We start from the raw sequence: 27,814 nt of genomic DNA on the forward strand, positions 1-27,814 counted from the left end.
GTCTGAAAATGCATTGGTATGTCTTCTTTCCTTGTGAGAAGTTTCTACACGAGATGCAGAAATTACCATCTCTACGGCTATTGGAAAATGTTGGCTCATTTTATAGCTGCTGGCATAGCTTTTTCCAGAGATTTAAGTTTCACTCCTCTGGTCATAATGAATCACATCTGTGTGTTTGTACAACATTTCTCCCTTCTTCCATTCACTGAAAGTATTCCTGCCTGTGAATGTGTAGGTTTACTCTGCTCTGCAACATTTTTTAGGTAATGAGATTTTGTCTTAGGAGTATACATTATTATAAAATTCAAAATATATACTGAAGAAATATCTGTAAGGGCACACGCTTCATTCATATATGCCAATTTGGAGGGTGTCCCAAACACCTACATGTTTAATCAGTTTATGCTGGACAGCACAATTTAGTCATGGACATGTTCTTCTATCTGCCAACTCCCATCAAGTCTACTGAAAAAAGAGTTAGCATACGCTTGGTACATACCCAAAATTCAAAACGTAAAGAAAGGAGGGCTCTTGGTACTCCAGAAAGAACATTTTTCTTCCAAACCAATCCTGAACATACTAAAATGTAGTTACTCAACATAAAAACACACAACCAAGACATTCTCCATACTGAATTAGGAAGTTTATTAGGCTCCTAGTTTCCATGTTTAGAACATGAGCATGGATTGACATGCATTGTCTCATTTTGTGGATCTCACATGCATGTCGTCTCAGTCAGCTGGACCTCTGATTCTACTCATGAGTAATTTAAAGTTAGCTCAATGTGAGTAAATGACAAACACAGAATGATGCATAAGCTGTAGCCACAAACCCCACCCAATGCCATTTGTCTTATATTCCAAAACCATATCACAACTCTCTCGTAAAAAATAAATTTCAGAACAAGGCATTTAATTGACCTCACAGAGAAAAATAAAGACAATTCTATCATTTCAGAATTCAGCAATGAATGTCCAACTATGGCTGAAAGGTACACCCTGAGAATTAAATGATTTTAACGAACCCATTGAGGTTTATAAAGCTGTGTTAACCTAATGTCGGGAAAGGATAAGAGAAACAGGCACAAACACCCCCGCTCATTTTGCTGTGCAATTCTCCAAGGAGGTGGTGTTACAAATGTCCTCATTGTCTTCAATGCTTGAAGCATCTGTGGAGTCGGGATCGCTCACCACAATGCCTACAGAAGAGAGACTGGTAATGAAGGCATGCATCCGCTGTGCATAAATATCCCTAATGTTAAAGTAAGGTAGCTCATGACACTTCTCTGGTACATCCTCACTGCACTGGTCCACATCAATGTCCTTTTGCTTCTGGTAGTACTTGGAAAACTTGTTGAAGATGATGGTGATGGGAAGGGCCACCACCAAAATGCCACAGATGATGCACGTGCTGGCGATGAGCTTCCCCGCCAAGGTGACTGGGTGGGTGTCTCCATAGCCCACGGTTGTCATGCTGATGGTGGCCCACCACCAGCAGATGGGGATGCTGGTGAGGCTGGATGTGTGGTCATCTTTCTCCACAGAGTAGATAAGCACAGAAAAAATGGAAATGCCCACAGAGAGGAAGAGAAGCAGAAGTCCAACTTCATGGTAGCTGTGCCTCAGTGTGGCACCTAGAGACCGAAGTCCTACTGAGTGCCGGGCAAGTTTTAGAATTCGGAAAATCCTCATAAGCCGTAGGATCTGGACCACCTTGCCCATGTTCTCAATATCCTCACTCTCTTCCTCCTTGGTGTCTACAGCCAACGTGGCATAGAAGGGAATAATGGAGACAAAGTCAATGATGTTCAGAGGGTTTTTCCAGAATTTCTTTTGACAAGGAGCGGCAGCCAGCCGGACGGCAAGCTCCCCGGTGAACCAGGCAATGCACGCGATCTCCACTCCTTCCAGCACTGGATCATCCACTTCTCCATCCTCATTCTGGAACTCCGACATGCTGTGAACGCACATGGCCACGATGGAGGCCAGCACCACGCTCAAGGAGGAGATAGCGATAAGCTTAGCAGACAGGCAGTGTGCTGGGTTCTCCATTCTGATCCAGATTTTCTTACGGAGCTGACCAAATCGCTGTGTGTCAAACTTCTCCAGCTCTTTCTCAAACAGAGACGACTCTTCAAACGAGGAGTCGGTACTCACGTCATGGCTTTTCTGATCCCAGTCCTTCTCGTGGTTTTCCTCTTTGCGTTCCTGGTAGCGATTGCTGCAGCAGGAATCAATGAAGAGCTCGTTGATGCCCCAGTACTCGATCTCCTGGCAGAATGAGAACACGCACAGCTCCTCCATGACGTGCAGCTTCCCCGTGTAATAAAAATTCAAAACATATCTGAACAAGGAGGGATTCCGATCAAAGTAGTATTCCTTATCAGCCACACTGTAATCATCACACAGCTCCAGAATGGCCTCTTCAGAATGGCAAGTAAGCAGCTTCCCCAGTCTGGTGTGAGGAAACCGCAGGAGGGTGCTTTGGTCAACAGACTGCTTAAAGCCCCCCACATTCAGGTTGACAAGTTCCTCGTCCTGTCCAGGGCGATGGAAAAACTCACCAAACACCATGGTGGATACAGGAGGCAGAGTGCTGGCTGGCAAGGGAGACGAGGAAGATCAGGCTGCACCTGGAAAGAGCACAAGATGATATTAGCACTCTGTCCTGCCGTGCCCGGCCAAGCTTATTTTTAATCTGCCCTTTCCAGGATGATGGGCTACATTAAAAGCAAAGCAGGAAATGCAATAAAAATGAATACATTATTATGCATTATGATCAGAAGAAAATCAACACAAAACAGATTTTCCCCCTAAAACCTCAGGATTTTGGGAACCCATTTTCTTTAGGAAAGAGAAAAGATGACAATATAATTTTTATGAACGCTAATTGCCATTTCTGTGTTCATTAAGCATTCAAACTGTACTTCCCAACCTTGCCCCCCAAAATACAATGCAATTTAGCTCACTTACATAATATAAGCATCTCCAGAGATTCAAGCACGGGCTCTTCATGTTTGGGAAAACTCAATTCAGATGTGATAGGCTAGTTGCTGCCAGGCTTGAAGCTCATCCCTTCCCATCCCTGGGGCTTGGTCATGCCCCCAATGCGCACATCAAAGGGGGCTCAGCTCAGCTCTTACAAAGGATGTGAGTTTCCCTTTGCGTATCAATGTTTTACTCCTTTAAGAGAAAGCCCTACTCCCTATGTTTGGATGTGGACAATCAAGAGGATATAATTATCTCCCTGTGCTTAAGTACCTTATATCTTAAAGATATCATTACACTTCATGAGATGGTGTTTCAGGAACATCCACATGAAAAGCACCTGACTTGGGAAAACCTCTTTATGGTCATTGCACTATCAGTTTCCTGACACAAACGCGCTCCACCCCCATCTCCTCCTTCCCCTCACAGACAGTCCCCATGTGGCCCTAATCTATAATTATCTTTCCATAGATCGTCTATACTGGGTGAGCACGTGGCCTGTTTTTAGTTCTGACACTAATCAGGATGCACCAGGTCCATTTCTCAGAGAGAAAATAACAGCTTTTGATCCTCACCCAATGCAATGATGCTTCCTCAGAACAGATGATACAAATAAAAGGAGACTGTCATATACTGAGTCCCCACCTGATACTACTGGATGCCTTTACACATTATGTCATTCAGTCCTTCCAACACTATATGGTAGCTGGATAGAAAAATGGGTACTGCTCTCAGACTCTCTAGGTACATAATAGGTAAATGGTGGAGCCAAGATTTAAACCCAGGTTGAATTAATTCCAAAGTCCAGGTTCTCTCCACTACATAGACTTCCCCCGCCTTCTTCCTTTTTATAATCTAATAATCCAACGTGAGGCATGCTATGTGAGAGGTCAGTCAAGCATCTTTGGGATTACTGAGAAAAAAGCAGTGACCTTAGCTGGAGAAGCTTCATAGCAGAGGTAATATGTAGCTCAAAGGTTCAAGTGGAGTCCACCTGATATGGTTTGGCTCTCTGTCCCCACCTAAATCTCATGTTGAATTGTGATCCTGTGTGTTGGAGGTGGAGCCTGGTGGCTGGATCATGGAGGTGGTTTCTAATGGCTTAGCATCATCCCCCAAGTGCTATCTCGTGATAGAGTTCTCATGAGACCTGGTTCTTTCAAAGTGTGTAGCATCTCCCCCTTCACTCTCTCTCTCTCTCCTACTCTGCCATGTAAGACATGCTGGCTTCCCTTTTGCCTGCTGCCAGGATTGTAAATTTCCTGAGGGCTCCCCAGTCATGCCTCCTGTACATCCTGCAGAACTGTAAGTCAATTAAATCTTTATAAATTACCCAGTCTCAGGTAGTTCTTTATAGCAGTGTGAGAACAGACTAACACACCACCAAACTGAAAGGAAAAGGACATTCCCACCAGAGGCATCAAAGGGTAGACAGAAGCCAGATTGTGAAGGACCCTGTACATCAGTCCAAAGAATCTGGATTTTATTCTGTCAGCAAGATCACTAAAGGGTCTTAATCAACAAGTGGACATAGCTATGTTTGTGACTGTGACTTAGAAAGCCACCAATGACAGCAGCATGAAAGCTGCATGGGGCAAAAGCTGGGCCCAAGAAGACAGGGCTGCAATAGAACAGGTTAGGGGTGGCAAGGACATGGACACACACAGTGGCCTGCATAGAAAGAGGAAGTGATAAACTCAGAAGAAGTTTATAAGATAGAATCTACAGGATTTGGTAACTGACTGGAAAAAAAAAAAAAGGACAAGGAAGCAGAAAGGCCAAAAGAGGATGTGTTTTCTAGTCTGTAAAAGTGGGCAGACAGTAACACCATCAAAGGGAGCAGAAAGGCCAGAAAAAAATCTCTTTCCCCTTATGTTTATGGAAAGGCAAGGTTGTCTGCAAGAGAACAAATTCCTCCTCTGAAAAAAAAGAAAGGAAATAATAAAGATTAACATGCAAATAAATAAATGGAGAATAAAATTAAAAACAGAAAAAAAATCAACAAAGCCATTGGTCATTTAAGGCAATCAACAAAATTGACAAATCTTTAACGAGGCTAATCAAGAAAAACTGAAATTACTTTGGGAGGGCAAGACAGATGGATCATTTGAGGCCAGGAGTTCAAGACCAGCCTGGTGAACATGGCAAAACCCCATCTCTACAAAAAATACAAAAATTAGCTGGGCATGGTGTCATGCATGTCTAGTCTCAGCTACACGAGAGGCTGAGGCATGAGAATCACTTGAACCCAGGACGGGGAGGCTGCAGTGAGCTGAGATCGCACTACTACACTCCATCCTCAGTGACAGAGTCAGACTCTGTCTCAAAACTTAAACAAAACAAAGGAAAATAAAAAAATGAGAGAAGATTCAAATTAGCAAAATCAGCAATGAAAGAACAACACCACTATCGACCTTACAAAATGAAAAGAACTATAAAGGAATACTATGAACAATCATATGTTCACAAATTAGATAACCTTGATGAAGTGTACGAATTGCTAGTGTCGACAAAAAGAGTCAAACTCTGTAAAATACTTAAAGAGATTTATTTTGAGCCAAATACGAGTGACCAATAGCCTGTGACATAGCCCTCAGGATATCCTGAGAACATGTACCCAAGGTTGTTGGCCTACAACTTGGCTATATACATTTTAGGGAGACACAAGAAATCAATCAATATATGTAAAATGTACATTGATTCTGTCCAGAAAGCCCAGAAAACTGGTAGCTGAGGTGGGGGAGCTTCCAGGCCATAGGTAGATTCAAAGATTGTCTGATTGGCAATTGGTTGAGAGTTAAGTTATTGTCTGATATGGTTGGGCTTTGTATCTCCACCCAAATCTCAACTCCAATTGTGATCCCCAAGTGTCAAGAAAGAGAACTGGTGGGAGGTGATTGGATCATGGGGTGGTTTCCCCATGCTCTTCTTGTAATAGTGAGTGAGTTCTCACAAGATCTGATGGTTTTATTAGGAGCTCTTCCCGCTTTGCTCATCTCTCATCTGCTGCCATGTAAGACATGCCTGTTCCCCTTCTATCAGGATTTTAAGTTTCCTGAGGCTTCCTCAGCTCTGCAGAACTGTGAGTCAATTAAATGCCTTTTCTTTATAAATTACCCAGTCTCGTGTATGTCTTTATAGCAGTAAGAAAATTGAATAATACTGTAAATTGGTACCACAGAGACTGGGGTACTCCTACAAAGATACCCCAAACTGTGGAAGCAACTTTGGAACTGGGTAACAGGCAGAGGCTGGAACAGTTTGGAGGATTCCAAAGAAGACAGGAAGATGTGGAAAAGTTTGGAACTTCCCAGAGATTTGTTGAGTGGTTTTGGCCAAAATGCTGGTAGTGATATGGACAATAAGCCCAGGCTGAAGTGGTCCCAGATGGAGATGAAAAACTTATTGGGACCTGGAACAAACACTCAGTCTTGCTATGCTTTAGCAAAGACAGTAGTGGCATTTTCCCCCTGCTGTAGAGATCTGTAGAACTTTGAACTTGAGAGAGATGATTTAGGGTATCTGGTGGAAGAAATTTCTAAGCAACAAAGTATCCAAGATGTGACCTGGGTGCTCTTAAAAACATTCCATTTTACTCATTCACAAAAGATCATTTGAAATTGGAACTTTTGTTTAAAAGGGAAGCAGAGCATAAAGGTTTGGGAAATTTGGAGCCTGATGATGCAATAGAAAAGAAAAACCCATTTTCTGAGGAGAAATTCAAGCTGGCTGCAGAAATTTGCATAAGTAACCAGGAGCTGAATGTTAACTGCCAAGACAATGGGGAAAATTTCTCCAGGGCATGTCAGAGGTCCTGGCGGCAGCCCCTTTCATCACAGGCTTAGAAGCCTAGGAGGAAAAATGGTTTCATGGGCTAGACCCAGGGCCCCACTGCTCTGTGCAGCCTTGGGACATGGCACCCGGCATTCCAGTCATTTCAGCTCCAGTCATGGCTATAAGGGACCATGGTATAGCTCAGACCATGGTTTCAGATGGTGCAAGCCCCAAGCCTTGGTGACTTCCACGTAGTCTTGGGCCTGTGAGTGGATAGAAGTAAGAATTGAGGTTTGGGAACCTCTGCCTAGATTTCAGAGGATGTATGGAAATGCCTGGAAGTCCAGGCAGAAGTTTGCTGCAAGGGCAAAGCCCTCATGGAGAACCTCTGCTAGGGCAGTGCAGAAAGGAAATGTCGGGTTAGAGTATCACATGGAGTCCCCACTGGGGCACTGCCAAGTGGAGCTGTGAGAAGAGAACCACCTACTGTCCTCCTGACCCCAGAATGGTAGATCCACTGACAGCTTGCACTATGCACCTCGAAAAGCCACAGACACTCAACACCAGTCCATGAAAGCAGCTGGGAAGAGGGCTATACCTTGCAAAGCCATAGGGGTGGAGCTGCCCAAGACCATGGGAGCCCACCTCTTGCATTACTGTGACCCAGATGGGAGACATGGAGTAAAAGGAGATCATTTAGGAGCTTTAAGATTTAATGGCTCCCCTGATGGGTTTCAGACTTACCCCTTTGGGGCCAATTTGTTTTGGGGCCAAAACAATCCTTTGTTTTGGCCAATTTCTCCCATTTGGAATGGGAGCATTTATCCAATGCCTGTACCTCCATTATATCTTGGTAGTAACTAACTTGCTTTTGATTTTAGAGGCTCCTAGTTGGAAGGACTTGCCTTGTCTCAGATGAAACTTTGGACTTGGACTTTTGAATTAATGTTGAAATGAGTTAAGACTTTGGGGGACTGTTGGGAAGGCATGATTGGTTTTAAACATGAGGATATGAGATTTGGAAGGGGCCAGAGGTAGAATGATATGGTCTGGCTTTTTGTCCCCACCCTTGAATTGTAATCCCCATGTGTCAAGGGAGAGACCTGGTAAGAGGTAACTGGATCATGGGGGCAGTTTCTCCCATGCTGTTCTCATGATAGTGAGTGAGTTCTTACAAGGTCTGATGGTTTGATAAGAGGCTCTTTTCTCTTCTCTCACCACTCTCTCTTGCCTGCCACCATGTAAGACATGCCTCTTCCCCTTCCACCATGATTGTAATTTTCCTGAGACTCCCCCAACCCTGCGGAACTGTGAGTCAATTAAATCTCTTTTCTTTATAAATTACCCAGTATTGGGTATGTCTTTATAGCAATGTGAAAACAATACATTGTCTAAAGACTTACAATCAATAGGAATGTCTGGGTTAAGATAAGCAGCTGTGAAGACCAAGGTTTTATCATGCAGATGAAGCCTCCAGGTAGCAACTTCAGAGAGAATAGATGGTAAATGTTTCTTATCGGAATTAAAGAGACTGCACTATCAGTCCTAAGGTTTGTGTTGATGTTAATGCTGGTAAGCTTTTCCTGAATTTCAAAAAAGAGGAGGGTATAATGAAGCATGTCTGACCTCTCCTTCTCATCATGGTCTGAACTCATTTTTCAGGTTAATTTTGGAATGCCCTTGGCCTAGAGGAGGGGTCCATTCAGATAGTCAGGAGGGTTTAGAATTTTATTTTTAGTTTACACTAGAAAGACATGATCTACACAAACTAACTCAAGAAGAAAAAGGAAATCTGAATAAACCTATTTATTAACAAGTAAAGATACAGAATTTGCAATTTAAAAAATGTTCTTATGGAAAGCTCACGTACAGATAGCTTTGCTGGTGAATTCTACCACAATTACCACCAATCTTTCACAAACCCTCCCAAAAATTAGAAGAGAAAGGCATACTTCCCAGCTCCTTCTATGAAGCTAGTATTATCCTAATACCAAAATTAGAAAAAGACATCACAAGAAAACTACAGGCCAGTATCCCTTATGAATACAGATGAATAAATCCTCAACAAAACATCAGCAAACCAAATCCAGCAACATATAAAAAGAATTATATACCATGAGTAGTGGGATTTATCTCAGGAATTTAAGGTTAACTTAACATGTAAATCAATCAAGGTAATATAAATACTAAAGAAATAATGAAAATGACATTATCATCTCAAAAGATGCAGAAAAAGCATTTGAAAAAATCTAGCACTCTTTTGTGATTTAAAAAAAAACTCAAAAACTAAGAATAGAACAGAACTCCTCCAATTTGATAAAGAGCATCTATGAAAAACCCACAGCTAAAAACATATTTAATGATAAAAGACTAAAAGCATTTCTCTTAAGATGAGGAACAAAACATGAATGTCCAATCCCACCACTTCTATTCAACATCATACTGGAAGTTCTAGTCAGGGAAATTAGGCAAGAAAAAGAAAGAAAATGCATCCAGACTGAAAAGGAAAAGTTAAACTACTTCTATTTGCAGATGATATGATCTTGTATATAGAAAATCCTATGGAATATATATACGAAAAAAAATTATAACTAATAAATAAGTTCAGCAATTTTGCAGGATACTAGATTGATATACAAAAAACTCTATCTCTGTATACTAGCAATAAGAAAATACAAATATGAAATTAAGAAAACAATCACATTTTCAATAGCATCCAGAAAAATAAAATATTTAGAAATAAATTTAAAAGTGGCATAAACCTGTAAAATGAATACTACAAAATGTTGTTGAAAAAATTAATGAAGAAATAAATGAATAGAAAGACACCCAATGTTCATGGATTAAAAGACTTGCGATTGTTAAATGGTAATACCCTTTAAATTAATTCATAGATTAAATACAATTCCTATAAAAATCCTAGCTGCCTTTATTCAGAAATTGACAAATTGATTCTAAAATTCTAAAATTTCAGAAATTGACAAATTGATTCTTAACACACTTGTCAAAAACCAATCAATAAACTGAAAAATAAGCCCATATGGGCTTTTTGATTGATTTTTGACAAGTGTGTCAAGACAATTCAACAGGGGTAAGAACAGTCTTTTCGATAAATAGTATTGGAACAACTGGATAGTCACATGCAAAAAAAAAACCTAAATTGTATATGTATCCCACACTATATATAAAAATTAACTTTAAATATATCAAAGGCCTGAATGTAGGTGCTAAAATTATAAAACTCTTAGAAGAAAATATTAACATAAATTTTCATGACCTTGAGGTAGGGAATGACTTCCTAGCTATAACACTAAAATTACAGTAAAATAAAGAAAAAATAGTTAAATTGACTTTATCAAAATGTAAAATGCACTTCAAAGGACACTATCAAGTCAAAAGACAAGTATCAAGAAAACAAAAAGACAACCCACAAAATAGAAGAAAATATTTGCAAATCATATATCTGATAAGGATATAGTATCCAGAATAAAGAATTCTTACAACTCAATAATAAAAAGACAAACAAACTCCTTTAAACTAGGCAAATAATTTTGATAGACATTTCTATGAAAACATATAAATGGCCAAAACGTACTTGAAAATATGCTCAACATCATTAGACATTAGGAAAAGGCGAATCAAAATTACAATGAGATACCACTTCATACCAGTATGATGGCTATAGTCAAAAACTAATAATAATGCAAGTGTTGTATTATGATACATCAGGTGTTGGCAGGGATGTGGAGAAAGTGGAATCTTTGTGTGTCACTGGAAGTAATGTAAAATAGTACAGCCATTTTAGAAACAGTTTAGGCCCATTCCTCAAAAAGTTAAACAGAGTTACCACATGACCCAGCAATTCCATTCCTGGGTATAGTCCCAAGAGAACCGAAAACATATGTTCAAATAAAAAATGTATGTAATGTTCATAGCAGCATTATTCATAATAGCCAAAAAGGGGAGATAATCTAAATGTCCACCAAGGAATGAAGTTCTGACACAGACTACAACCTGGATCAACTTTGAAAACATTATGCTAATGAAAAAAGCCTACTAAAAAAAAAGACAATAAAAGATCATATATTGTATGATTCCATTTATAGCAAATATCCAGAATAGTCAAAACTATAGAAACAGAAAATAGGTTAGTGGTTACTGGGGGCTGAGGGTAGGGGAGATGAGTACTATTAATGGATTTGGGTTTCGTTTGGGGGTGATAAATATGTCTTGGAATTGGAAAGTTGTACAGTCATGAATATACCAAGAACCACTGCATTAAACACATTTTTTAAAAGGTAGATTTTTGCTGTATTCAAAGCATATCTCAATAATATTGTCATTTAAAAAGGGATTCCATCCCAGCACTTTGGGTGGCCAAGGCAGGAGGATCACTTGAGCCCAGGAGTTTGAGACCAGTCTTGGCAACACACTGAGACTCCATTTATATTTATTATTTTTAAAATTATGATAAAAATAAGTGAATAAATAAATAGGGATTCTAGATAATAATTAAAAAAAGAAATAATAGAATTAAAATCTTGCCATTTTGTAACTCATAATAAAATAATAGATCTAGGCAATGATCATCAATGGCTGATAAAATCCAGATAAAAAGCTGATGGGGAATCATAACAGAGATCAGAGTTACAATATCTGAACCCACTAATCAAGCCTAATGTAACAAAATAACTAGATTTTACTGAAACAAAATAAATATTTTAGAGGAATATGTTCAATAATACCAAAGGGGTGCAATCAGCAAAATCAAGACTGGGAAACCTTACAGGACAAATGACACAGATCAAATAAGAGGCATACAAAGCCAATATACAGACTTTGTATAGATCCTAATTCTAACAAGCAAAATGTTTACTATATATACATATGTATATTTATTTTTTTCATATATATATATATACACACACACACATGAAAATCAGGGACTTTTGAAAACTGATATGGTCTGGCTCTGTGTCCCCACCCAAATCTCATGTCAAACTATAATCCCCAAGTGTCAGGGAGGGGCCTGGTGGGAGGTGACTGAATCATGGGGGCAGATTTCCCCTTGCTTTTTTCATGATTGTTAGTGAGTTCTCACAAGATCTGGTTGTTTGAAAATGTGTAGCATCTCCCACTTCACTCTCTCTCGCTCTCCTGCTTCACCATGGTAAGATGTGCTTGCTTCCCCTTCGCCTTCCGCCATGATTTTAAGTTTCCTGAGGCTTTCCCAGCCATTCAGAACTCTTAATCAATTAAACCTCTTTCACTTATAAATTACCCAGTCTCACTTAGTGCTTTATAGCAATGTGAGACCGAACTAGTACAAAAATCAACTAGATACTTGATATTATTAAAAAGTTATTGTTAATTTTTTAGTGTCCCAATAGTAATATAATTATGTTCTTAAAAGGAAACCCTTATCTTTTGGAAATACATACTAAAATATTTATTGATAAAATTACACAACATTGGGGATTGATTTCATAATAATACATGGAAAGGCAGGAGCACTGATCATACAAGATGGCTATGAGTTAATCACTGTTGCAGCAGGAGACGGGTAGGCACACAGGAGTTTAACATACTATTTTATTTTTGTACATGTTAAAATTCTCCACTAAAAATGTTTTAAGAAAAATGTACTAAGCATCTTTTTTCAGGCTATGCACTGTGGAAACTGCTTTCATATACACTATTATTCACTCTTTTATTCTCAACAACTGGTGCAGTACATAGACACTAGCAGGCAATGAGTACATGTAACTGAATGAATGAATCATTTTCTTTAATTCTCTAACAGCCCTAAGTCGTAGACCTTAGACTCCTGTGTTGCAAATGGGGACATCTGAGGCTCAGAATTTGCCCAACGTTGTCCAGCTTTTACTGGGCAGATTCTTTTCACGATGCCTCAAATATGAGTATTTGAAGATTTTTTTTAAGTGGGAGGAGGTAGAGACTGGCTGATATTCTCATTTGCATATTATGTCAGCCATACTGTAAGGACATTGACGTTCACACACTGAAGTCACATGGGGTCTCAAATGAGACGCATCTGAGGGTACAGTGGCATTGGCCACAAAGTAGAAGACCCAACTGCTATTTTCATTCTCTTCTTAAAGCTAAACTTAGCTTCACTGTATTGATTTTCCTCCCTACTATCAACCCAAATCACTCATGGTGAGAACACTATATATACAGTATTTGACCACTTTGTCCCTCTTGGTGTTTATAAGGTTGAAAAGAAGAAAAACATGTCAAAAATCCAAGATACTCACTGGCAGCTTAAAATAAAAACTACCATTGATTCAGTTGCTTCCAACTGGCACCCTGTAAAGCTTTTTCAAAGCCATTAACCTCTTATTTGCCTCCTCTTGGTCCACTTCCTGCTCTTGTTGCTTCATGCTCTCAAACTCACCTAAGAAAATATTCTCAAAATTGTGTCTTTTCAAGGCTGACTCATACACATACACACAAGCTCATGACTGTCTCTGATAATGCACCTGCTTTGCTCAGAAAAGTAATGAAAGTATTATAATACAAGCCAATTTTTCTTACTGGACAGAACTGCTTTTTGGTATCAATTTCATAAAAGTAAATAAAAACCCAGATTTGTTTTTCCTTCTTGTTTTGTACATGTCCAAAAATCTATATTAATCCTCTTACATCAAAGAAAAAAATACACCATTTTCAGTATTTAACACTGCCTTCTTTTTGGAACATTATTCTAAGAGTTTTCTTTTGTTCTATTAAATTTAAAAAGAAAGCTCATTTCAATTTTTTTAAAGAGTAGGTCATGCTAAATTCAGTTTCTGGTCATGCCATGTGGTGATATACAAAATGGGAAAACCAAGCAAATGTAAACAGAATTAGAAACCTAAACTCAATCTATACCCATGTCTCCTCCTTACCACCCTCCTACCAGGCGCCTCCCAGGTAAAAGTCTTCTCTTACAGCATTGTCTGAGCATGGCGAGGCTCCTACATGGAGCCATTACCTCCAGTAGCTTTCCAAGTGGTGCAGCCCAGTCCACTGAGAAGGCTTTCTGTAAAGCGTAAGCCCCACTGGCCAAACAGGCAGGCAAGAAAACTCGCTGCCAGGTCTGTTCTGCACTTGACATGTTCTGACATCATGGGCCACAGTCAGACAGCACACCAATGACACAGGTCCAGAAAGTTTGCAGGGTCCCAGGGTGCTCTATTTCAGAGCATTCATAAACTGAATGCAACGTTAAAACGTTGAACTTAACAAAACAAAAACTGTGTCCTCTTATTCATGCTGAATTATCAGCAGCAACTAGCAAAAAAGAGGGAAAGACTAGGATTCTGAAAACTTGTGTCTGAGCTCCCTCTTCTTATGTGCATGACCTTGGGCAGGTGAAGCCTTGATCTATAGAAGGAGATTATAAACCCACCTTGAGGATAAAATAACAAATGTAAAAGTCTTTTGAAACCATAAAGCATGAGACACATGTAAAACTGTATTCCAAAAATAAAAGATTGATATAACGGTATTTCTACCTTCCCCCACTTCTTTCCTCTATTCCCTTCCCTTCTCTTACTCCCACCAACTGGTACAATCACATTAAAGTTGTACTCACTCCCTCTGGATCTGTATTTAGTGTGACTGCTACTCTCTGGAAACTCCAGGGATCTCTGTAATTCACACAGCTCATCGCCAAGCAGAGAGCTGCTCAGAAGGCTGAGTGATTTAGTGAGCCAAGCAGCCAGAAAGCTGTCCTTTTTGTAAAAAGCAAAGAATCATAGATGATAGCTTTTCAAACAGAAACAGGAAAAACCTGGACTTTGCCACAAGAGGGGCCCCTAGCCCTGCTGCAAATACTCCATCACATCTCCAACTGAGCCAGGTTGCTTGGAATCATGCACATACAGAGGTCTGTCATGGGAAAGCTCTGTTGCCCAGAGGGGGGAGTTTTGGAGAATTTAGGCCCAGGCCAAATTAATGGTTCTCCCTTCTCTACCTCCCCACTGTATTCACCCTCTCCCATAGCTCATTTGTGTACACCTTGATTTTAGCACATATCACAAGGCGTTATGATGTTATCTACAATTCTCCTTATTCTCCACAAGTCTGACTGTTGCTCAGTCTAGACTCCAAGCTCCGCTGTGGAAGGAACCATGTATCATCCTCTTACAGCTATAGCCCCTTATGCTAAGTGCTGCCCATAATCTAGTAAAAGATACTTGCTTTTATCTGGAGGAATTAACAAAAGCTGTTACTACTTTTGTCAAAGAGCTAACAGAATGATCTAGAACAGGCATGGCAAAATTAAATACCTCCGGCGACCAAACAAGTCAAACAAATGAGATGGCTGGGGATGGTGGTGAACTGTCCCCACTTATCTAAGAGGCAGAGGCTACTCAGCACTGGAATCCTTTTTAGGAACAGAGGCCCAGTATAGACGTATCATTCGGTCTTCCCAGGAGAACCTGGAAACCCTGATCCTTATGTGCAATATCTCAAGTTTAGTTAGAATTGATCCAACATGTTTTAAGCATTATGTGGCTCAAACAAAGATGTGCCTCTGGGCCAGGTACATCTGATGAGCTACCCAGTCTGTGACGTAAGCCAAACTCTGACCAATTCCAGTCCACAACATACATTTTAAGCCAGACTGGCTAACATGAACACAAATGGAATCTAGTTACAATAGCAGTAGTGTCATTCTCTCAAGTCTGAACTATAAATGTCAAAAAGGGAGAGGGAGGAAATGTGAAACACGGCATTTTCTAAAGCTGTCCAGTGGTGTCCCTTAATGTAACTCCAATCTAATCCTTCAAGACCAACACTTTTCTTCCCATAGTCGTCTGTCCCAACTGCCCAATCGATTTGACCATCCATCAGAAGAGTCTAACTTTCATCTTTCTCACTACACTGGAAGGCTCATTCTCATCCTGCTTTGATAAATAATGGTGCTTGAGAAAATAAGATAGAATGGCAACTCTTACCCTTGAGGTGGAGATGCCACACGCTCTGCCTTCATCCTGCCCGGTGGGACGTCCATCATCATCCAAGACGCTCTGCCCTTCTCAGCACACTGGAATGTGTGGTGCACATAGGCATTTGGTGGCCAAAAAGAAGGGAAGAATCCTGTTCTCTGGTTGTACAGGCCAAAGCAATCACTGGAAAATCACTCTCACCTGCAGAAAAAACCATCAGCCAAGCTGTAACTGCAAGGAACAAATACACCCAAGACATTCTATCTCAGGATCAGCACTCTGGGCACTTTGCTGATGAGACTCAAATCTGAAAGCCCCACCTAATTCTCAGCATGTGGAGGGTGGTCTCTTTCCCCTGTGGAACCATCACTGCCAGTGGACACGTGCTAGGTTTAAGGATCCTCGGAACTCAACAGTAGTGAAAGTCTTAGAACTCGTCTACTGGCAGAGGCCACTAAAACATCTAAAGACAAAATCAGGCACTATAATTAGGGCTGCAGTTACCTACTCCCACAAGGTTTCTTACAGAAGTGTTATTCTCCCAGCTAATTCATCAAGGATATACTTGTAAGCTTCTAAATGAATGCATTCTAATCCATTTCAAAATCCAACTTCTGGGTATTACTGCTATAACAGAATTAACACTGCTGCTCTAATTTGAAATCAATAGATTTCAAAGGCTGGCCAAATTCAATGTTGCTTTATTTGCCCATTATTATATTTCACAGATCAGAAATGACACAGGTGTAATCACAGTTTCTGTGTGTGGTTATGTGTATGAAGTGTGTGTTGGGGGGTATGTTTTAAGTTTCTGTCACAACAAACAAAAGCCAAATTTCAGTTTGTCTCTGAATAAATTTTAAAAAGAAAAAAAATTCCAGTTTCCACCCAGGTAAGCCTTGCCTCATGCTGATGCATTCCCATACATTGGCACTAGTTTCTAAGCATCCATCCATTGATTTTCATGTTTTTCAATCAACACCAGGTCCAAAAGAGGGAGAAAAAAAAAGAAGAAGAAGAAAATATTGATTCTGAGCAAAAAAAAAAAAAAAAACATGAAAAAAGTGCCTCTGGCTAGGTCAGTCATTAAACAAACATTCGCTGTGGTTTATGATCTGCTGGGCATTATCTTAGGCATTGGGATTATAAACCAGATGCAGTGCCTGCCCCAATCCCCCAAGAGCTCTCAGGCCCAAAACCAAATAAACAAGTGAATAGCATCCTAACAACATCAAGGGGCAATGGAGGGGGAATGAAGCAGGAACACAGTTTCCAAGTTGTCCCAACAACAGCAGAGCAATCCTTCAGCACATCTGGACTTTGCAGAGGGGTAAATTCCCACCGCCAACAGAGATGATACTGAAGAAAGATCCAGAAGCAAAATGCAACTCCACCCAAACTGAACTTATAAGATGCTACACTTAGCAGAGGAGGTAGAGAAATCTCAACAGGGTAAGTAAAATCAATTCAGGTGCTAAACTCCTCCTCCTTCCTCCTCCATGCTTTCCTCCTCCTCCCCTTCCTCCTCCTCCTCCTTTCTCCCTCCTCCTCCTTCATGCCCTCTCAGTAGCATGTCCTTGGGTCACCCTCAGTTCTCTGCATTCCAATGAAACACACAACTGCTGCTGAACCTTGGTAAAAGGATATAGCACACACATAGTCTTCCTTTCCCTATCAGATGCCTTTCCAACTGTAGCACATTTTAAGGGAAGGTAGGATTAATCTGGCTGAGAGGTAATTAATAAATCACTATATTAATTACTAAAGAAAAAATAACCAAATAATTAGGCTATGCAGCATTTCTAAGAATCCCCAAGCACTACCTAAAGTTCATTGCACTGGCTTACCACAGGAAGGTCAGGGCCGGTCCAGGGACAGACTGAGAAGTTAGCCAAGTGTATCCTTTTTATAGCACTAGTACCTAATGGGCCTTTAGTCTATGTCTAATGAATAAATGACATCCCAGGCTGTCCCTTTCTCTCCCCCTCCCTGCAAAACTCAGAATTCCTGTGCCTTGCCCCATTTTCCATCACCATGATTCTGATCCAAAAAAAACTGGACTTTTAGACAAGATGTAACACCAGACAATATCTCTTGTTATGAATTTATGTAAATTAGCACCCCTCTAAGAGCATTCACATTCTAAGTGTGACTTCTCAATATAAAATTATAACTAGCATCTTCTGAGACCCACAGGAAGCCAAGTATCTTTTTAGGAGTTTTATACACATCTCCTCTGCCCTCAGCCATGATAAGTGGTATTATTCCCATTTAATAGGTGGGACATTGAGGCTCAGAGAAGTGACCTGTCCAAAGTCCTACACCTGAGGTGCACCACAGCCAGGAGTGAAACTCAGGTGGCTCTGCCTGAGATCAGTTAGTGTGGAAAATCAAGATCTCTCTTAGTTGTCGGGGAAGGTCAAGCAGGGATTGCGGGGAGTGGGCAGAACATGACCCAAGCCAGCAGGCAATGGGGAAGAAAAATGTGTGCATCCAACATATCCTCCCATTCCTGCCTAACAATCCCATCCAGTGTTTCCATTTCTCTGTGTTCCTACCAGCCCAATCCTTGTTGGCTTGTTCAAAAGAAAAGAGCATTGTTTGTGACTTAGCACTTAATAGATTTCTGACTTTCCTGAGTGATTCAGCCTGATCCTGGAAAACACACTAAGCTCACTCAAGTATTGCCACCTTCTGCAGAATTCCCTCCTTTCTTCACAAAACTCTCTGCATCATCCTTGTACTTCCCTCCAGGGTGGCTATATTTCCTGGTGGGTTGACTACAGCATTCAAAAGTGAACAAGTGACTGCCTCTGTTATTGAGAGGGAAAACGTAATGACTAAGTGGCATATTGGACTCTTTCGTCTTCCAGACACCTGATACCCAATCGTGGAACAGAACCCAAGGAAAAGCAAATGGACAGCAGACAGTCCACATGAGTGAGAATGACTCCCTGCACCCTTCTCCCAGGTCTCAGAATCATAGGAATAAGGTTGCTCTCCAAAAACCACAAAATCAGTGCCTGATAGATCAAAGCAGACACTCCAAGTGACACTGCACCATAAGTCTGTGTCCTCTGTACTTGCACAGAATCCTGTGTGGCCCCATCACTGTTCTGGCCATAATCTTCTGAAATGTTGTCACACCAGTACCACCCACTACACTGGGAGAAAGCCTCCAGTTAGGGACAGTATCCTAATATCAATCTTCATATTAATTATCCCTGTCACAGAGTAGTGCATAATACATTTTTTGAACCAATTCCTCTTCCCTGAGCCAATAAGACTAAATTAATGAAAAGAATAAATATGGATAATGAAAGGCAGCTGGTAAGTAGTAGAAGCAGAGAAGGAAAATGTGAAAGACTGAGGTAGGTTCCCAAGACCCATCCCAGCAGTGGTGAAAACAGAAGAGTCTCATCCTGAAGACTCAGCACGTCCAACTCAAATGGTGGGACATTTCGAGTAGGGTCTTGAGTTTCAAGACCTCGGAGTTTCAGGTATCTTTATAATCCCCAAAGACTTCCCTTTGTTCTGACTCCAGGCTCCCTGAGGCATCTCCTGCTGATCTGGGTTCCCACACACCTTGCTATCAAGAGCAAATGAGCTATACAGACAACACAGGTGTCTACTCTGCTAGTTCTGTCTATGACTGTACTGGAACTTAGTAAGACAGCAAGAGGTGTATTTATGCAGTTTCCTGTGAGTTTCTATGCAAGTCAACCTCCTACAGTTTGATCAGCTCTGGGACACCTGAGAGTGAAATGCTGAAGTTGCAAGGTTAAGAGATAGCTGACTCCAACCTGTGATAATCTTACCTGGAAAATGGGACCTGTGAGTACCCTCCTGGCAGCCGGCTGGCTTATCTGGAGATATCCTGACCTTGAAAACTTCTATGGCAGGATGTCTCAGCCTCAGCACTATTGGTGGGGTCAGGTAATTCTCTTGTGGGGGCTGTCCCATGCACTGTAGAGTGTTTAGCAGCATCCCTAGCCCCCATCTACTAGAGGCCAGTTATACACCACCTACCCATCACAATGCTGTGACAACCAAAAATGTCTCCAGATACTGCCAATATCCCTTGGGGATCCAAGTCATCCCCACTTGAGAACCAGTGCTCTACAAGTAGAGTAAAAGAACCCCAGGCAGCTGTTTGGGAGCTGGAAGGTCAGAAGGTTTGGAATGACAAATTGTACTAATACTTCACCTGCTGACAGGGGCTGGGGATACCCTCCCAACACTTGTTCTTTCAGAATTCAGTCATGGCATTTCCAGTGTCATACAACCAAAACTTTAAAAATGAAGAAAGATAAAAGCAAGTTTAACCTTTTGTTGAAACTCAAACCATGCTTCATGCAATTTGAGTCTAAAGGTTAGTGAGTCTGTCTTAAATTTTCCAACATTTTCAGTGCCAGAATGATATAGTGTGCACATGCACTAATCTAGTTTCAGATCTCTCGCCTGCTGCAGCTTTCTGCAGGTAGTGCTGCTCCTGCTGAATACGCACACTCCTGACCAAAGCTCCAACCTTGTGGAGACTAATTGGTGTCCCTGGAAAAAAATGCAAATTCATGTCAGTTTTGTAGTCTTGCTACCACTCATCAACCACAGACTCACTTTTAATAAAATCTGAAAGCAATAAAATTATATGAATAGTAACAAAAGGTGAAACTCAACCCTACTTCTCTCTATCTGGCTTAACTAATGAAAATTGTCACCCAGTGTTTTGCTTAAATAAAATTAAAATATCATAATCATACTGCCATAATTGGATTTAGCGTGCTAGAAAAAAAAATTGTACTGATATTTAAATCCTATAATCCAAAGCAATCAGAATCAAACATCTTCCAGTTGATTCAGACAGGGCATTACTAAGAATATCCCTCCACTACTCACTCTGTCCAAATTTAACTCTGTCAAATTTCAAGAAGTACCTTAAGTTAATATGGCAAATCCTTGAATTAACATGATTTTTTAAAATCTGTCCCTAAAAGAAAATGAAAACTTCTCAGGGTCTAATATATTCAGGGACAAACCAGTAAGTGCTTTCTAAAGCAAAGTCTCTAAATGACTTTTGAAAGGTTAGTATAAATTATATTTTTCTTGGTCATTCAGAGTGAGTAAATGCCATACCAACTGCAGAAATCCCAAGACTTGACACATGGGTAACTAAACACCACCTTCCTTTCCTCTTGCCCTATGTTTCTAGACAACCTCCCCCTGGGGAATGGAGGGGAGGCAGCAGGGATGCAGCTGTGTCACCTCCACAAGAAAATCTAGAGAAAGGAAAGGAGAGACAGGCAGACCAGGAGCTTCCCTGGGGAAGGGTGTGCACCTCACAGAAGGAGGCACCACACAGCCACTGAGTGTTGACAAGGCTCTAGGGTCACTCTGAGTGGTCCATGCAACTGCTCCTGGCCCCAGAAAGGAACTGCACTGGCTCCATCCACCTTGTAGTCATCTCCCTACTGCATGGCTAGCTGGAGACAGAGGCTAGGGCTGTCCCATTTGAATGCATCAAACGACTGCACTCACACAGGCAGATAAAGAGGAACTGAAAGCAAGCAGCTTTGGAGTGAGCAGGAAAGTATCGTACAATGATAGCAGTGAAAACTTCTTAAAGAAACCTTTCTGGAGGACATCATACCAATGTGTATCACAAAATCCCAGGGTTTCGCATTTTGGAATGTATCCTGAAGAAATAAATCTGACAAGCGTTGAAAGATGCATGTACAAGGTTGTTCACTGCATCATTAATTATTTGTAAGAGTGAAATGTCAAAGACAACCTGCACATCCATCAACAGAGGAATGATTAAATAGACCGGGGGTAGCCATGCAATGAATACTCTGTAGCCATTAAAAATGCTGAAATAATAAAAGTTACAGAAGTTAAAGCTTCCTTATACTAAGTCTGGCCCTGTGCTTTTTACATGTCTAAATCCATTTAATCCTCGCAGCACCCAGACAAGTGGTGTTTTTATTGCATTCATTTTGCAGACGGAGAAACTGGTAGAGAAGTTAACTGATTTTAGGGAGTCAACAGCTATTAAGTGACAACTCTATAATTTGAACCCAAACAATAATGCTTCAAAGCCATTCTCTTAGCTACTATAGCTCTACTGCCTTTAAAACCATTACAAAGTCACAATATGCTAAGTATAAAAGAGAAATAATTATGGTGCAATATATACCATGATTATATCTTTGTAAACTACGTCTTTTTAGAGTAAATAAGAATATATACCAAAATGTTAAATTCATTGTCTCTGGATGATGGAATTTGGAGTGATTTTCACTTTCTACTCTCTACCTTTCAACATTATGTATATTTCTCACTTTAAACAAATAGGTATTATAAAATATTTATGAAAATAGTTATTTCTACATAGAAAAATAAAAGGTCATAAGCAGCTCCAGTCAGCATTTGGGCAGGGGAAAAGGGGAATGAGAGAGATATCGAATGAACATACAGATTCACGTGAGAAAGGGTCCCCAGCCCCCAGCCAAAGCCCTCCACTATCCTGAGATGCTGCTGTTCATTCATGGCTGCTTTATGATGGGCAGTATCCTGGGAACTACCAAGGACAAAAGATAACATGGATCTTGCCCTCGAAGCTTATAGGAGCTGAGAAGAACAAGAAGGAGGGTAAATGGGTAAATAAATAACTGTAATACAAGGTGCAGTAGTATGTCAGGCATGGGAAAAGGTACAGAGAAGTTATTGAGGAAGTTCAGAAGAGGTAGAGTCCCTCGAGATAAGGAAGTGGGCATAGCTACATGAATAGGTAGCCTTTGGAGCTAACCCTTGAAGAGCGAGTCAGGTATGAACAAGGTAAAGGAGCCAGGTAAGGGTAAGAAGGTTCTTCTCCAAGGAGAGGAAAGAACACATACAAAAGCATGATGGCAGGAAAGTTCGTGGTATGGACAGAGAGCAGAAAATGGTAGACTTGGGCTATAGGAGGTAGCCTGTGACAGAGCTATTTATACAGATTATTTCTTTTAAAATATGAAGAACTCTGCCTGTACTATCTACATCTTTGTGAACTAGGAATACCAAAGTAAGAGATGTCTCTGGGAGAGGAGAATGGATTGATTGTCTGTGGCCATACAGAGAATCTGTGGCTACAAAAGGACCATACCCCAGGCCTCCTGAAAGATTTAGCCACAAGGAACCGATCCGAGACTATAAAGTCCTCTTGGAGTTACTGCTCTTCCTAGAACCTTTAAAAAAAAAAAAAAAAAAAAAAAGTTGACACTTCCACTGGGTGTGCCAATCTACCAGGAATCCCAGTGATCTGAAATGGCAAGCAGTGAATTCCAGTAGTGCCAACTGACATGCAGACAACAACAGAAACAGCAATATTCCATTACTTCATCCCACTCCTCTTTTGTATTCCATTTAATCTGTTCACTTAAGAGTCAGAGTAGGGGGTCTGTGTTGAACTGCAGGAGGTCCTTGAATTTAGACAGAAAAAAAAATATTTATTTTCACCAATCTCTAACTAAAATTTTAACAATTCCTTCCATTAAGAATGCAGGTATCGGCCCAGGGTAGTGTATATTACCAGTGCCAATGACTTCACACCAACAGAAGTGTGAAAAACTTAATATCCTATCAGAGTTGTTGCAGAGATCTCAAAATACCATTTATACTCATTATTACTTTAGAATCACAGTAGTTAATGGCCCTACTGCTAGATTTTAATTAATGAATTAATAAGCACATATATTGCTAACTCATAAATTGCTTTTACTATTTTGGTAATTGCATTTCAACATAACTGGATTCCTTTACATCCTGTAGGTTTCATCTTTAGTATTTAAATGCGCTATTCTGAAAAGGGGTCCATAGGCTTCTCAGACTCCCAAAGAAGTTCATGGCAAAAGGAAGGATTAAGAATCCTTGGCCGGGCGCGGTGGCTCAAGCTTGTAATCCCAGCACTTTGGGAGGCCGAGACAGGCGGATCACGAGGTCAGGAGATCGAGACCATCCTGGCTAACACGGTGAAACCCCATCTCTACTAAAAAATACAAAAAACTAGCCGGGCGAGGTGGCGGGCGCCTGTAGTCCCAGCTACTCGGGAGGCTGAGGCAGGAGAATGGCGTAAACCCGGGAGGCGGAGCTTGCAGTGAGCTGAGATCCGGCCACTGCACCCCAGCCTGGGCGACAGAGCAAGACTCCATCTCAAAAAAAATAAAAATAAATAAATAAATAAATAAATAAAAGAATCCTTTAGCTAGAGATCCTGTTAAAATGTGCATCACATCATGTCACTCCTATGTTCAACCCTCCAGTTGCTTCCATCCTACTCAGAGTCAAAGTGGCCACCATCCACCCTCCCCTAACTTCATTTGTCTAATCTTACTTCAGACTCCTCTTCTCCTCTATCATTCCCATCTGGCATCCTGGTCTCCTTGCTAATGCTTATCCTGTCAAGTGAGGCACATCTTAACTCAGGGCCTCTGCAGTGGCTGATCCCTCTGCCAGGAATGCTCTTTCTCCAGGTGAGACTGCATGGCTTGCCTCCTCACTTCCCTCAAGTCTTCACTCAAATGATATCTTCTCAACAACACCTTCCTCGGTTAGCCTATCTAAAATGTCAATAACCCCCTAAAAGTTCAATCCCCTTCCTTGCTTTATTTTTAATCCATAGCATTTATCACTTTCAAAAATATACTTAGACATATACTTTTTAATTTCATTATCTTATTTACTGTTTGCTTCTCCAGTCCAATATGAGCTCCCTTAGTGCAGGGATTTGCATCTGTCTTACGTATCACTGCATTCCCAGTCCCTAGAACTTCATCTGACACATGTTAAATTCTTAACAATGTATTTGCTGAAACTATCACAAGGACAGAAAACCAAACACCGCATGTTCTCACTCACAGGTGGGAACTGAACAATGAGAACACTTGGGCACAGGAAGGGGAACATCACACACTAGGGCCTGTCGTGGGGTGGGGATCTGGGGGAGGGATAGCATTAGGAGATATACCTAATGTAAGTGACGAGTTAATGAGTGCAGCACAGCAACATGGCACATGTATACAAATGTAACAAACCTGCACGTTGTGCACATGTACCCTAGAACTTAAAATATAATAATTTTTTAAAAATTTTTTTTGCTGAATTAATGAGTTGGTTGACATTTGCCAATAGCTTAGCTACTGGCTGCTTCCATTCTGTATCAAATTTTAAAGTCTCTCTTGCCCACTGCATTAGCTGAGAGAAAAGAAATCACAACAAACGTGCTTTTAAAATGGTGGTCACCACAGAAGACAAGTAGCTTATTTATCAACCACTGCAGATGGCAGGTACATTTTTTTCCTTAATTAGGAGAGTTTTTATTAAAGACAAGATAGATAAGTTCTAACATACACACACATACAAGTTATTGGCTGGCTCAAATTATATCATAAAACAAATACCAAAAAGTAAATGGAAAAATTGGGGATGTGGCATAAAATCAACAAAAGCATACTAACCCAGATTGTAATAGAAGTGATGCTGGCTGATAAGATCATCATACAGATTCTACCTGGCTAATATTAAAAGGAAATGGACAGTGTACATACTCATGAGTAACTGTAGGTGGCAAATCACATTAACACTGCTCGACTTAATCTACAGTTGTTAAAATGTAAAATTACCCATCTTAAGGCATGGCTGCTTATATATTCAACTAGTAAAAATGCATTTAACACTAGTAAAGATCTAAAGAGGCAAGGCTGTCTTTGCATAGACGTATAAAATACACTTTACCCCATCCTGTAACCTGGAGAGCTTTGTTTTCATAAAAACCACCAATTATAGAATAATCTATCAACCAAAGTTAAGACTAGACTTTTTGTAGTTCTTATCAAATGTAAGTCAAGGACAAATAAAGTACTATTTTATATTAAATACATCCTTATATAGACATACTCAAAGCACTCACATTAAAACAGACACACACACACACACACACACACACACACACACACATTAAAGTCTCCCAATCTCAAATTCCTCTAACGCAGCTTCTTGAAATTATTTTCTACATTCATCCTTCCTTTTACTCTACAATTCTTGACCTAATACCCCATTTTTAAGCATTTTTGCAAAGGGCAATTCCAGGTGACCAAACCCAAAGGACACTTCCCAATCTGCATATCTGCATCTGTCCATAGCATTTGTCCTACTGACCTCCCCTGCTTCTGCAATTCACTAACACCATTTGCTGTATTCTCTCCCACTTGTCTGACTACTCATGTTTAGTTTTTATGAAACTCTGTGTCCTCTTCCCAAATTTTAAATCTGGGCTCACAAAATATTGATAAAATGCCTGCAGGAGCAAGGCAGGGGCCCAAAATGAGAGGAGGAGGACACCTGGCCACTGTAACTACCAGGGAGCACAGGTCCTGCTGAAGGAGGGCACTGGCCAACTGTTGTCCCTTATCAGGTGGCCAGATCACTCAATTTGTGAAGAATACCTATAAATTTTATTTTTATAAAAAACCAATTTTTTAAATGTTGGCAACTATGGTTCTTCAAGTTTTAATATCATCAACCAAGCTGAAGACACCTGCAGCCTGGATACAATCTGCAGCCTCCAGCTTTGTGTCATCTTCCACCCGGCCCCACCTACCACCAGGGCCTCCTCCCTGTGCCTCTGCTCTTCTCATTGGCCAATGTCATCTGACAGTGGAGTCCAGATGTGCATCTCCAGCCCAGTCTCCATCCTGCATTCCAGACTCACAGAGCTGCCTACCAGATGTGTCCTTCTGAATGTCCCACTGGGGCCTTACAATAAGCACATCCACACTTTCCCTTCATCCTCTACTCCCTTCACACCCGCTTACTCAGGCCAGACACCTGGAGGTCACCCTAGGCCCCTCCTTTTTCCTGCCACGCAGGCCTGCTGGCAGCCAGCCAGCACTGAGGGTGAGCAAATACACATCCCCATTGCCTCTCAAATCGATTTTTTTTTTTCTATCCCTCCTCCTTTAATCCAGACACTCGGTATTTTTCCACTGGTTCACCACAACAGACACCTAACTGTCCCCCGTGCCTTAGGCCTATTTCCATTCCCTACCCTCAAATTCTTCCTTCACACTCAGCTGAAGTTACCCTTACCATGCACATTGGATTAAGTTATACGCTACTCACCATACTTAAAGTCCCCACATGGCTCTTTTGGCCTTCAGGGTAAACTCTGGATCCAGAATGCTTGAGGTGGTATCCTGGCTTCCGCGCTCACTAGCTGTGTGACCTTGGGTCAGTCATTTAGGTTCTTTGAGCTTTAGTTTCCTTATTCGTATGGCATGGATACTAAATATCAGATACCACAGAGAAGTTATGAGGATTAAAAATGAGATAATACAAATAAAACACTCTGTGCTTGGGATATAGAAATGTTCAATTAAATGGTAGCTATTATAAATTGTTATTATTATTATTATTATTCCTTATCCATTAGCCTTTCCTGTCACAACCGAACTGAAACTCTAGAACAATAAAGAATTAGTGAAAAACAGTCAGACATGGTGGCTCATGCCTGTAATCCCAGCACTTTGGGGGACCAAGACAGGAGGATCACCTGAGGTCAGGAGTTCGAAACCAGCCTGGCCAACATGGTGAAACCCTGTCTCTACTAAAAATACAAAAATTAGCCGGGCATGGTGGCACATGCCCGTAGTCACAGCTATTCAGGAGACTAAGGCAGGAAAATCGCTTGAACCTGGGAGGCAGAGGTTGCAGCGAGCCAAAATCGTGCCACTGCACTCCAGCCTGGGTGACAGAGCGAGATTCCATCCCCCAGCAAAAAACAAAAAAAACAATTAATGAAAATCCCTGAAAGTGCTCTAACTTCTCACAACTCCAGGTCTCTGCACTTGTTTGGTCTGCTCAGAATGTCCTTCAAGACTCAGCTCTATCATATTCTCCAGAACCAATCCCAGACCCCAGACCTCTCCCTGCCTCAAAATCAGGCTCCCTTCCACTGCACCCCACACACCAGTACCTGCCTCCATCAGAGTACTTAACTTGCTGAAATTCAGTAGAACAATTTACTCATTGTCTCCACACTGCACTGTGAGCTCTGCAAAA

General features: G+C 40.9%; 1 protein-coding gene across 4 annotated transcripts in view; it reads right to left on the reverse strand.

The window, feature by feature from the left end:
• Positions 1 to 624: 624 nt before the first annotated feature.
• KCNS3 (potassium voltage-gated channel modifier subfamily S member 3) overlaps positions 625 to 27,814 on the reverse strand; it is a 55,736-nt gene continuing 28,546 nt past the window's right edge. For 3 of the 4 annotated variants that reach the window (XM_015111761.3, XM_001093222.5, XM_077958714.1), the window contains exons 2-3: positions 15,731 to 15,922; positions 625 to 2,632 (exon numbers count right to left, since the gene is read on the reverse strand). In XM_015111761.3, the coding sequence (XP_014967247.1) occupies positions 1,098 to 2,573 (1,476 nt within the window). In that variant the 5' untranslated portion in view covers positions 2,574 to 2,632; positions 15,731 to 15,922 and the 3' untranslated portion in view covers positions 625 to 1,097. Of the gene's footprint in view, positions 2,633 to 15,730; positions 15,923 to 19,928; positions 20,032 to 27,814 lie in introns of those variants that run through there. The other variant, XM_015111759.3, reaches the window with a different exon arrangement.

The sequence above is a fragment of the Macaca mulatta genome, chromosome 13, assembly GCF_049350105.2.
Source record: "Macaca mulatta isolate MMU2019108-1 chromosome 13, T2T-MMU8v2.0, whole genome shotgun sequence".
Classification (NCBI taxonomy): Eukaryota; Metazoa; Chordata; class Mammalia; order Primates; family Cercopithecidae; genus Macaca; species Macaca mulatta.